This window comes from Carcharodon carcharias, chromosome 23 (assembly GCF_017639515.1).
Source record: "Carcharodon carcharias isolate sCarCar2 chromosome 23, sCarCar2.pri, whole genome shotgun sequence".
NCBI lineage: Eukaryota > Metazoa > Chordata > Chondrichthyes > Lamniformes > Lamnidae > Carcharodon > Carcharodon carcharias.
Window position 1 is genome coordinate 2,189,921 of NC_054489.1, and position 13,424 is coordinate 2,203,344.

At 45.7% G+C, this 13,424-nt stretch overlaps 1 protein-coding gene across 1 annotated transcript in view; it reads right to left on the bottom strand.

Moving 5' to 3' along the window:
• cdk12 (cyclin-dependent kinase 12) overlaps positions 1–12,407 on the bottom strand; it is a 65,688-nt gene extending 53,281 nt beyond the window's left edge. Inside the window, exon 1 of the mRNA XM_041173571.1 lies at positions 10,813–12,407. Within this exon, the coding sequence (XP_041029505.1) occupies positions 10,813–11,879 (1,067 nt within the window). The 5' untranslated portion in view covers positions 11,880–12,407. The remainder of the gene's footprint in view (positions 1–10,812) is intronic.
• Between the last annotated feature and the right edge of the window lie 1,017 nt (positions 12,408–13,424).

Sequence of the window (13,424 nt, forward strand, 5' to 3'; positions counted from 1 at the left end):
AGTGGCAGCCGGTGCTGCAGCAGCATCTGATGCGCTGGAGCAACAGTCGACGCGCCAGAGCAGCAGAAGACCCATCGGAGCAATGGCAGATGCAATGGAGCAGCAAGTGACATGTGACGGCAGGGTCCAGACCCAAATGTGAGCCAACCAACAATTCATGCTCAGCTGAGAAGCTTCCACATGGTCTTAGTGCCCCTCTCATTTAACTACAATGGAATTGTAGCTGTGAGATCTGTGTTTCAATGTGAGTGGTAAGGAACAGGTTGTTATCATAATGGGTTGCTAACTGTACTCTGAGCATTTATTCAGCAAGCTGTTTGTGTGGCCTGTTTATACTGTGAACAGAGAATACCAAAGGTTGCAGGCCCCACTCAACAGGACAGCCAGACTTCAAAATCAGAAACATGCAAACATATGAACTAGGAGCAGTAGTAGGCTCCTCAAGCCTGCTCCGCCATTCAATAAGATCATGGCTGATTTGATTTTAACCTCAACTCCACATTCCCGCCTACCGCCAATAATCTTTCATCCCCTTGCTTATCAAGAATCTATCTACCTCTGCCTTAAAAATGTTCAAAGACTCTGTTTCCACCACCTTTTGAGGAAGAAAGCTTCTCGCTCCCAGAAAAAAATTTCCCTCATCTCAAACCTATGTTTTTAAACAGTGACACCCTAGTTCTAGATACAAGCTTAGCTTGTCCAACCTTTTCCCATTCCTGGTATTAATCTAGCAAACCTTCTCTGAACTGCTTTCAACACATTTACATTTTTCCTTAAATAAGGAGACCAATCCTGTACACAGTACTCCAGCTGTGGTTTCACCAATGCCCTGTATAACTGAAGCATAACCTCCCTACTTTTGTATTCAATTCTCCTTGCAATAAACGATAACATTCTATTAGCTTTGCTAATTACTTGCTGTAACTGCATACTAACCTTTTGCGATTCATGCACTAGGGCACCCAGATCCCTCTTGCATCCTCTCACCATTTAGATAATATGCTACTTTTTTATTCGTCCTGCCAAAATGGACCTCACATTTTACTCCATTTGCCAGATCTTTGCCCACTCATTTAACCTGTGTATATCATTTTGTCCTCTTCACAACTGACTTTCCTATCTTTGTGCCATCAGCAAATTTAGCAATCATACTTTCGGTCTCTTGACAGCTGAGAAGAAATTAAAAACTCGTATTCATAAAGCACCTTTAACATTGTAAGATGTTCCAACAAACTTCACAGGAACATTATCAATGAAAATTTGTCAAGGGAATATTAGGACAGGTGACCACATGAAGAGGTTCAGGCGAATATCACCATCACCCCTTAGAGGATGCTAGATGAGTACATAAGGGATAAAGGAATGGGATATATTGATAGAGTGAGATAAAGTAGGATGGGAGGAAATTTGTGTGAAGCATAAACCCCAGCATGGAAAGATGGGCCAAATGGCCTGTTTCTGTGTTGTAGATTCTTTGGAAAAAATTTTAAGGAGCATCTTAAAGGGGGAGAGGTAGAGATGTGGAGAGGTTTAGGGAGGGAATTCCAGAACATAGGGTGCACGTGATAGGTGTACAGCAAGTGATTAGGAAGGGAAATGGAATGTCATTGTTTATTCCAAGGGGATTGGAATATAAAAGTAGGGATGTTTTGCTACAGTTGTGGTGAGACCACATCTGGAATACTGTGTCTCCTTATTTAAGAAAGGACATAATTACATCAGAAGCAGTTCAGAGAAAGCTCGCTCAACTGATTCTGGGATGAGGGGTTACCTTATGACGAAAGGTTAGACAGGTTGGGCCTGTATCCTTTGGAGTTTAGAGGACTGAGAGGTGATCTTATTGAAACATGTAAGATCCTAGGGGGGCTTGACAGAGTGAATGCTAAAAGGATGTTTCCCGTTGTGAGAGGGACTAGAACTATGGGGGCACAGTTTAAAAATAAGGGGTCTCCAATCTAAGATAGAGGTGAGGAGAAGTTTTTTTTTCTCTCTCAGAGGGTTGAGAGTCTGTGGAATTCTCTTTCCCAGAAGGTGGTGTGGCAGGGTCAATGAATATTTTTAAGGCAGATTTAGATGGATTCTTGACTAACAAGGGAGTCAAAGGGTATTAGGGGTAGTTGGAATGTGGAGTTGAGGCCACAATCAGATCTGCAATGATTTTATTGATTGGCGGAGCAGGCTCGAAGTGCCAAATTGTCTGTTCCTGATTAATATAATTTATGTCAAAAGACATGGCTGCTAATGGTGAAACAATTAAAATTGGAGATGTGAAAGAGGGCAGAATTGGAGGTGCATAGAGATCTGGGCAGTTGTGTGTTGGAGGTTACAGGGAAAGGGAGGGGCAAGGCCATGATTAAGAATTTTAAATTTGAATATTGCTGAAAAGGGATTGCTGCTGAAATTTTCATCTTGCATTCATCAGGTCAAACACAAAAATACCAAATTCAAACAATCACAACAATTTCTCTGAAGGCGGAGGGGCATGTTAGTGGGGTGGTGAAAAAGGCATATAGGACACCTGCCTTTATCAATCAAGGCATAGATTACAAAAGTAGGGAGGGCATGTTGGAGTTGTATAGTTCCTTATTGAGGCCACAGCTGGAGTACAATGTGCAGTTCTGGTCGCCACTTTATACGAAGGATGTGATTGCACTGGAGGGGGTGCAGAGGAGATTCACCAGGATGTTGCCTGGGATGAAACATTTAAGTAATGAAGAGAGGTTGGATAGACTTGGGTTGTTTTTGTTGGAGCAGAGAAGACTGAGGGGGCGACATGATTGAGGTGTACAAGATTATGAGGGGCATGGACAGGGTGGATAGGGAGCAGCTGTTCCCCTTAGCTGAAGGGTCAGTTACGAGGGGGCACAAGCTCAAGGTGAGGGGCAGGAGGTTTAGGGGGGATGTGAGGAAAAGCTTTTTTACCCAGAGGGTGGTGACGGTCTGGAATGCGCTGCCTGGGAGGGTGGTGGAGGCGGGTTGCCTCACATCCTTTAAAAAGTACCTGGATGAGCACTTGGCACGTCATAACATTCAAGGCTATGGGCCAAGTGCTGGTAAATAGGATTAGGTGGGTAGGTCAGGTGTTTCTCACGTGTCAGTGCATGGGCCTCTTCTGCACTGTGAGATTCTGTGAATTTATACTACAGGAGAAAAGGGTGCTGATTGGTTGACAGGTTGACTCTGATTTGTTGAGGTATTGCCATAGAGAAAGCAATGGAAAATTATAGGCTCACCAAGCACCCGGGTAATTCAAAAAAGGCACAAAGTTCGAACATATTCATTTTGTTTGCAAAGAATGAGTTCCTGTTTTGAATGTATGCTGCTTCTAGCAAATGTAAATGAGCCATGTTACGAGCTCAACTGATTATCCTAAATTGGTTGTTAGTGTAGCTATTAGCGCACTCAGGATTGTTAAGCATGTGCTGTCCAATCGCACAATCACACCTAACAATAGATATTTCGTTTTGCAAGTGTAGGCTGGTTGAGTGTTGGCTGTACCCTGCTTATTATGAATAACTGAAGGAACATGCTGTTTAAATTTCATGTACTGCCAGACTGGCAGCTAATGTAGCTCAGCAAGCACCAGGATTGATGGGTGAACAGGGTTTGCTGCAAGTTGGGATGCAGGCAGCAGAAGTTTTGATGCACAAAGCAAAATACTAAGAATGCTGGAAATCCAAAATATAAATGCAAAATGCTGGAAATACTCAAGTGTGTCAGTAGAAAGAGAAACAGGGTTAATGTTTCATTTTGAGATGAATATTTTTTGTTTTTATATTAGAGATTTTGACATATTGAAGTTCACAGAAGATTCTGATATATAGTAATGATCTGGATTTGGACTTATGGAGGTCTGCACAGAATTCAGAAACGTACACCAAGGACAGTCACAGGCTTCAGGAGCACACATCCAGACTAGTGAAATCGGAAGACACATGGCAGGTGAAATTTAATGTGGAGAAGTAATGCATTTTGGTAGCAAGAATAAGGAGAGGCAATATAAACTAAATGTTATCTTAAAAAGGTGTAGGAACAGAGAGACCTGGGAGTGTATGTAAATCTCTGAAGGTGGCAGGACATTGAGAAGGTTGTTAAAGAGCACATGGGATCCTTTGCTTTATAAACAGGCACTGAATAACTTCCTGGAAGTTATACAAAATCTTTATAAATCATTGGTTAGGTCCCCAGCTGGAGTGTTGCATCCAACATTAGGCACCAGAATTTAGGAAGGATGCCAAAGCCTTGGAGAGGGTGCAGAGGAGATTTAGCAGCGCTGAGGAACTTCAGTTATGTGGAGAGACTGGAGAAGCTGAATTGTTCTCCTTAGAGTAAAAAAGATTAAGTGGAGATTTAATAGAGGTGTTCAAAATCGTGAATGGATTTGGATAGAGTAAATAAGGAGAAACCATTTCCAGTGGTTAGAGGGTTGGTAACCAGAGAATTCAGATCTAAGGTGATTGGGCAAAAGTACCAGAGATGAGATAAAGATTTTGTTTTTAATTTCAATATTTTAGGTAATAACTTTCAAAAAGGAATGGATAAATACTTGAAGAGAAAGATTCGAAAGGGTAGGGGCTTGCGACTAATTGGGTAACTCTTACTGTGCTGTGGCATTCTAGAAGAATGTTAAGCGGAGGTGGCCAGGACAGCATTGGAATTGGCAAGACTGGAGGCAACCAAGGTGCAGATGAGCTTTGAGCAGCAAATAAGCTGAGGTCGTGGTGGAATTGGGTGATCTTGCAGAAGAAGAGTAGGTAGTCTTGGTGATGGACAGGAAATGGGGTTGGAAGCTCAGCTTAGGGTCAAAGAAATGCTGAGGGAGCAAACAGTCTGGTTCAGCCTCAGTGATCAGGGAGATGTATGGAGTTAGTGGCTAGGGAACAGTTTGTAGCAGAGACTGAAGGCAATAGTTTAATCTTTCCAATATTTCAATTTAAGATTACGCTTTAACACTTAATTTCCAAACTGCCTGAACATGTTGTCACCTCCCAAATCCATGCCCATCTTCCCCAGAGCTCCATGTTTGCATCCCTCCAATCAGGTTGTCACCCCTGTTTAGCAGGTGGATGTACATTTACCATGTCAGGCAGCAGAAGACATTCTGTGAATCACAACTGTTTTATTGTTACCATAGCTCTGCATAAATATCAGTTTCCACTCTTCTCTTTTGGATTCTCTCCCTGCCCAAACTCCACTGCTGGGGAAAACCCAGCTTTTAAGTACAGGCTTTAATGAGCATCACCTGCTCTCAATTCACTCCGAAGCTTGGCCGGACCTGCATTTCTAATGTTCTCAACCCCTCCCACTTATCAAAGTCAAAAATGATATCCCATGTAACTGTGAGAAAGGTAAATTGTCCCTCCTCGTCTTTGTTGGTCTGTCTGCAGCCTTTGGCACAGTGACTACATCATCGCCCTCCAGTGCCTCTTCATCATCATCCAGCTGGGTGGGACTGCTCTCACCCGGTTCCATTTTTACCTATCTAATTATAACCAGAGAATCATTTGCAATGGCTTCTCATTCCTGCCCCAACACTGTTATCTCTGGTGTCCCCCATGGATCTATCCTTGGCCCCACCCTGTTTCTCCTCTACATGCTGCCCCTCGGTGACATCATCTTCAAATAGTGTCAGTTTCTACACATATGCTGATGGCACCCAGCTCTACGTCACCATCTTGTCACTCAACTTCTTTGCTACCTCTAAATTAAACTGTTCGTTCGCCATCCAGTGCTGGAAGAGCAAAAATTTCCTCCAATTAAATATTGGGAAGACCAAAGCCATTGACCTCAGTCCCCACGACAAACTTCATTCCCTAGTTACAACTCCATCTCCCTCTCTCTTTCAACTATCTGAGGCTGAACCAATCAGTTCAAAACCTCAGTATATTTGACCCCGGGATGAGTTTCCAACCATACAGTTGTGCTATCACTAACACTGCCTCCATAACATTGCCCTACTCCACTCCTGCCTCAGCTCATTTGCTGCAGAAACCATCATTCAAACCCTTGTTACCTTTATAAAAGCAAAATACTGCAGATGCTGAAAATCTGAAATAAAAACAAAGTGCTAGGAAAACTCAGCAGGTCTGACAGTATCTGTGGAGAGAGAAACAAGAGTTAACATTTCGAGTTGAATATGACTCTCCTTCAGAGTAGCTGGGATTAGAAGGAGGGATGGGGGCAGAGGCAAGGGGAGGGGTGGAGGGTCCCAGATGGGCATCAGTTGTTGAAGCTTGCGTTCCTTCGCACCTGAAAGGAAGGGGGAAAAGTTTCTTGTTAAGATATTGGATGAGACAAAGAATGAAATGAAACTGGAGATAAAGACAGCTTTGTGATAGGGAGAGTCGGTGCTGCTGGAGAGAGAGGTCGAGCGTTTACATATGGAGGTGCACGGTACTGAGTGTGGATCTCAGGATGCAGCGAGAACAGCAGTCCAAGGAACACTATGTCTCGGATATACCTGTAATCCTGGGTGGATTCAAACATGAGGGATGGAACTTCAACAGCAATCCACATGGGAAACAGAGACAGTCACTGAAAAAGGAAATATGACAGCGAAAGTAAGTTTTGGTAAGCACCTTATCAAACAGCAGGAGGGAAACGGAAAGCAATGAAGGTGAACACTGTGAAAGAGAGAACGGAAATCCCTTCAGTGAGAAGAGCAGAACTTCTTCAAGAGAAGTGGCAGTGAATTAACACTAATTTAAAAGGAAAATACTGCAGATGCTGGAGATCTGAAATAAAAACAGATAAATACAAATAAAAAACAGTTCCAAAGAAGAGTCTATTAGACTCAAAACATTAACTCTGTTTATTTCTCCCCAGATGCTGCCAGACCTGCTGCGTTTTCCAGCACGTTAGATTTATTCAAATGAACCTTCTGTCCAACCTTCCACAATCTACCCTCCATAAACTTGAGATCTTCCAAACCTCGAGATAAAAACAAAAAAACTGCGGATGCTGGAAATCCAAAACAAAAACAGAATTACCTGGAAAAACTCAGCAGGTCTGGCAGCATCGGCGGAGACGAAAAGAGTTGACGTTTCGAGTCCTCATGACCCTTCGACAGAACTGTCGAAGGGTCATGAGGACTCGAAACGTCAACTCTTTTCGTCTCCGCCGATGCTGCCAGACCTGCTGAGTTTTTCCAGGTAATTCTGTTCTTCCAAACCTCTGCTGTCCTAACATGAATCAAGTCCTGTTCACCCATCACCCCTGTTCTCAGTGACCTACAATGACTCCTGGTTAAGCAGCATCTCAATATTAAAATTCTCATCCTTGTTTTCAAATCCCTCCATGGCCTGGCCCCTCCCCATCTGTGCAATCTCCTCCAGCCGCTCTGTCCTCTGAGGTCTCTGCGTTCCTCTAATTCTGGCCTCCCAAGCATCCACAATTTGAAATGCTCCATCACTGGTGGCCTTGTCTTCATTGCCTGGCCCCTCAATGCTGGAATTCCCTCCCAAAACTCCCTGACTCTCTACCTCACTTTTGTCTTTAAAAAGCTTCTTAAAATCCCCTTTTTTGACCAAGATTCTGACCATCTGCTCTAAAAGCTTATGGTTCAGTGTCAATTTTGCTTCATAATGCTCCTGTAAAGCATCATAAAACATTTCATTTCATTAAAGACACAATGTAAGTATAAGCTGTTAACTGAGTGAAATTCCTGCTCGTCGAGTATAAGATGTCAGGCAAACAGAGTGACAAACCTTAGACAGTGAGGAAGTCTTGTCAAGAATCCAGTTCATCCCTCTTTAGAGATTGAAGGATCACATTTGAAAGATCTGAGCTTCAGATTCCAATCTCCCTGGATTGTGGGTCAACTCCATTATTTAAAGGTAATATGCACAGAAACTGACACTACTGAACCCAAATAGGGAACAATCCCTCCACCCCAACCACCATCACTTCATATTTGTCAATCTCCTCTTTCCAGAAACATAGCCCCATTTATACTGCTTGTTTTAATGCCCTTCCCTGTTTTTTCCATGAGGCCCCTTTGGCTGAAAACAATTTCCCAAGTTCCTTCTGATTCCTAACTTCTCCAGTTGAACGTATTCCTGGAATGTCAACCACTCGCCACAGGAAACACTTCTCTGGATCTGTCTGTCAGAGCTGTCAATCAAGCTTTTCCAAAGAAAGTTATCCTGATTTCCCGCACCTTCCCCAAACTCATATCCAGAATATCTGCTCGAGGATTTTTTTTGGAATTAAACTAAAAGGATCCCTTCGGAATGATCCGTGTGGAAGTGAACAAATAATCAGCTTTCCCGAGACAGAAAGCTCTTCAGTCCTGTTAAACTGAGTGGCCACATGCCAAGCTCACCCAGGCCACTCCCAGTGCATCAATCATCACTGAGTAGCAGCTCACCAGCACAGTAACATGGGATTGATCAATCCCCTGGACCCGACAAACCAAACAAGCAGGGCTCACAGACCCGCTCATTGCTGGCACAGAACCATCAGTCAGGAATCAGGGTCAAGCTAGGGGATGGTGGAGGGGGGAGTGGAAATTCAATGCAATGAGTGATCATTGAATTATTGGGTCAAAGGGCAAGTTTGACTTCATTTCCAACCTCAGTTCGGCCTGACCTACAATTTGATGCGAAGTCGCTCCCAAAAGAGGGTCAGTAACCATGGGAAACAGATTGAAAGTGATTGGCAAAAGAACCACAGGGAACCACATGGGGTACAGGGAGCACTGGAGGAACGGGGGTGATGATGGAACAGGGAATGGGAAAACAGGGGGAATGGGGAAACAGGGAGAAACAGGGGTAACGGGGGCAAACGGGGAACTGGGGCAAATGGCAAATGGGGGTCAAATGGGGAAACGGGGGGAAATGGGGGAATGGGGACAAACAGGGGGAGCGGGGGGCAAACAGGGAGCAAACGGGGGGGAAACTGGGCGGGAATGAGGGAAACAGGGAGAAATGGGGGAAACGGCATGGAGGGAAACCTGGGGACAGGGTATGGGGGGATGTGAGGACAAGGAGGATTGGAGGGAATGGGGTAAAGGTGGGGCAGGGGGACAGGGATGGCAGGAAGTGGGGGATTGGGAAGGGGGGGACGGGAAGACATTTTGCTGACCCCAGGCGCCCACACACTTGAATCTGGGCAGAAGTTAAGAAAGAACAAATTCATTACAACACAAAAATCAACCTATTTCATCTTCAGGAGACATAAAGTGACGCTCAGGATAGACAGGGGTCAGGAAAGGACAGGGTCCCACCAGAATAGAGAGAAAGGAGGACAGGGTCCCACAATACAGATTAGGAGCAGGCATAGGCCACTCGGCCCCTCGAGCCTGCTCTGCCATTCAATAGGATCATGGCTGATCTGATTGTAACTTCAACCCCACATTCATGCCAACCCCTGATAACCTGTCACCCCCTTGTTAAACAAGAATCTATCCAGTTCTGCCTTAAAAATATTCAAAGACTCTGTTTCCACTGCCTTTTGAGGAAGAGACTCTTAACTAGGATAGAGAGAGGACAGGGAAGGTCAGAGTCCCACCAGGATAAAGAGAAAAGGTCAGGAGAGGACAGGGATCCACCCTGAGCGTGTAACGTCTGTATTGGACAGAATGTGCCATCAGAAAGGATCAACTGACGGAGCTGAATCACTGATATTTTCATATTTTTGTGATTTTCAATGTTTAAAACCAAGATTTACCAGCAACTCTCAACCTCATTCTGCCCATTACTCAGTCCTTAGGCAGTCCCAGTCAGACTGCCTCACACAGTGCTTGCAGTTTGTACAAGATCGTGTGACATTACAGAATCCGCTTGGAAATATCGGTGTCAGGCATCTAATTCAAAAGCAGGCAGCTCCTGCAGCATCAGGTTCCTTTGGAGAACCCGTTCAATTAAAAGGCAGTAAACTAACTGGGCTGGGTCACAGCTTAACACCATTGTCCAGTCAGGTGGGAACCCCCTCATGTACAGGACCACCCCCGTCATGTACAGGACCCCCACCTTCTTGTGTGCAGGACCCCCACCTCCCCCACCTTGTGTACAGGACTTCACTTTGCACTCGGGACTGCCCCTGATGGGTATCCATGCCTAGCAGCTGGCATTGTATTACTGAGCACAGCAGCTGAAGGTGCCCATACCCTGGCTCAAGCCCTGGCATCCACACCTCGAGCATTGGCACTGGGCTGTAGAGGGATCTTACATGATCCTTTAACATGGCACCTTTCAGTGGTGCCATTTACATGCCAACTTTGATCTACAATTTACACCATTTCTGGAACAGCTCCACCCTATCAGCTCCAGAACCCAAACTCACTGCTGAGATATTCAGACGCTTCCTACCTCATCGCCAGCAAGGTGCTGTGCACACAGAGACAAGGGTGGTTATTACAAACTTGGTGCCAGGGCTCGGAAGATGGCACCTGAGCCTCTCACTTTCCTTTCAGTCATTCTCAAAAAGAAACTAAATTTTTACACATTCCCTGAAGCACAACATATTCCTCAACTCAGTGTGAACCTCCCAACACTTCCAGCTGCTGCAGTCCAGTCCAGCCAGAGTGGGGAGAGGTCGCTCCTCAACAACAAATCTGCAGCCTCCAACAATAGGGCCAGAGCAAGGAGTCTGGAGCACGAGTTAGCACTTGGCCCAAAGCCTACTAGCAAGGGATTGTGGTGATGCCTCATTCCCTGATGGTCACCCATTGGTTGACTGTAGCAGGTTAAGACTATCTAACAACTCTCCTGCCCCACCAAACATCTTACACTATAAACCAGACAATCAGCTCACACAGGAGCTTACTTCAGCTCATTCCACTGTAAGAAATTATTAAAGTTTAGACTGTACCTGGCCACTGGGCTTTGGCTGAATGACCGTCTGGTGCTGTACGGACTGAGCGACCTCCTCCTGCTATATGGACTGGGTGATCTCCCGCTGTAGTCATACGAGCTGCTGTGCCTGTCGTAGCTGGGCGATCGATGCCTGCTGTAGGGGCTTGAAGACCGTTGCCTCCTGGTGTAAGGACTTGGTGATCGCATGTTATAACTGCTTTGGTATGCAGCAGGCTCCCGGGAACCATAATATGGTGGACTTGCTGACTGTTTCCGGCTGGAATCACCAGGACTTCGCCGGTAACCATCATAATTACTAGAAGTCCGCGACCTGTAAACAGGACTGGCATCGTATCCTTTACTGTATGTCCCAATGGGGCTGTCTTCCCTATTCGGGCTTGAAGAACGTTTGCGTCTTGGGCTTCCACTTTTCTTTTTTGGACTGGGGGATGTCCGATAACCTCGCGGTGTTTCCTTATTTTTCTTTTGACTCTTCAGTCGCTCCTTATGTGTCAATCGCTCCTCTTTCTCTCTCTTGCCCCTCTCTTTGTATGATTTGGCAGACTTTGACTCCTTGCTGCTGTGCTTCAAGAATGGCGATGTGCGTTCCTTTTTTCCACAGTCCTCATCCTCCATCGTCTGCCTTTTGGAAGAAGTCCTTTCTCTGCTGGTGCTGGACTTGCCAGACTCTGGCCTCCTACCCCGGTCTTTCACCCGTTCTGTCTCCTTCGACTTGTGATGCTCCTTAACTCGTTTGTGCGGATGGTGATGGTGATGCTTGTGAACTTTAATCGCTTTGTCTGAGCTCATCCGCTCTTCCTTCTCCCTCCGTTCAGACCGGACAGTGACCTCGGAGAAAGTGTCCGAGTCCGAGCTGATGTCATCGTACTCCACCAGAGACTTCACCTTGGTGAGCGGTGTCTGTGCGGCCGCCCCCGGCGAGTCCCTGCTGTGCTTGGCTCGGTGTCGCTTGTGCCTGGACGCCGCTTTGCGCCGCTCTCTGCCGCTGCTGGGGCCAGGCTGCAGGGTGCCCAGGCCACCGCCTCCATCCGCCTTAGTCCCGGCTCTCTCTGAGCCTGGCATCCCACAAAAAAAGCAAAAAGCAAATTAAAGTGAAAGTGTGCTGGCGGCGGCCCTGATCCTCTGTCTGAACATTCACCCCAAGTGTTCCTTTTCTTCCATAATCTTTACTCTGCTGGGCTGCCACTGGCAGCAACTTCTGGCTTTACTTTAAGGCACAAGAACTGGCGCCTGGGGCTTGGATTTTCTTGGCAATGTTTTGGCTCCTGAAGATTTTTACAGGATGGGCGCCGTTTCCAAACATTAAAAACTTATTTTATTTCGTTTTGAGTTGAGTTGGAGTCCGGAAAATTGGATTAGCGAACGCAAAAAACTTGTATCTGGTATTTAAGTTTTTATCAATAATATCGCTTTGAATCTCAGCAAATGGCTCTATCAGCGTGTATATATAACATTCTGCAATAGGGTCAGAAACCCTGGAGCCTTCTCTGGCCGATACTCAGGCCGATGGAGGCGGATTGCTGGCAGCAGCCTGCCTTCAGCTTTGAAAACACCGACGCCATTGCGGCTTCAGTACCGCTTAACCGGAAATTCAGATCCTCCAGAGGTCAAACATCTACTTCCGGATCCCCCTTTCTCTGACAAAGCCACGAGGTGGTGCTGTCCGCGGATGCAGTACCTCATCCAGGACACCTGGTGGTGCTGTCCGCGGATGCAGTACCTCATCCAGGACACCTGGAGGTGCTATCCGCAGGTGCAGTATCTCCTCCTGGACACCTGGCGGCGCTCCTCCGTCCCCACAACCCACTGTAGTATAATAATGCAGACTCTGGGGGGCGCTCTCCATCGCAATGTCACTGTGAGGCCGAATGGCGACGCTGTTCCCAGTTTGTTAACTTTTTCCGCAACTTCTGACTTTGTCCAATGTCCTTGAGGTCGGCTCGCAGCCAGTGACCTGCCAGTCAGGGCTCAACAGCACAGTCCAGATTATAAATTTCATAAAATTACTTCCTTTTCAATCAAATTATAACTATAAAGACAAAAACAGAAAATGCAATACACAGGAGTCTGAATAACAACGTTTATTTACAAAACAACTTGAACATCAAAAATTCCCAATTCCTTTATTGTGGAGTGAAGGGAAAGAAGTGAGAACTGAAAGAGGCGACACAAGGTGGGCACCAAGCCTCATCATAGAGAAAAATCTGAACAAGTCAGGCACAACACAGAGAGAGCAGTCAGCAGGTCAGACACAGGCTGAGATAATCAGACAATCTGGGCGTGGATCCTTCATCAGAACCAAATTACAGATGGAAAGATTTTTTTAACAATCTATAAAATTTTAACCCATCACATTTCTACCTCTCCAATTCTGAAAAGTCACACTGGGCTTGAAACGTTAACTCTCATCGATTCATACAGCACAGAAACAGGCAAAGGGTCCATCGTGTCCGCACCGGCCATCAAGCATCGATCTATCCGAATCCCATTTCCCAGCACTTGGCTATGGAAATGCTCTGGTGTTTCAAGTGCTCATTTAAATACTTCTTCAATGTTGTGAGTGTTTCTGCCTCTACCACACCCTCAGGCCGTGTGTTCCAGACTGCA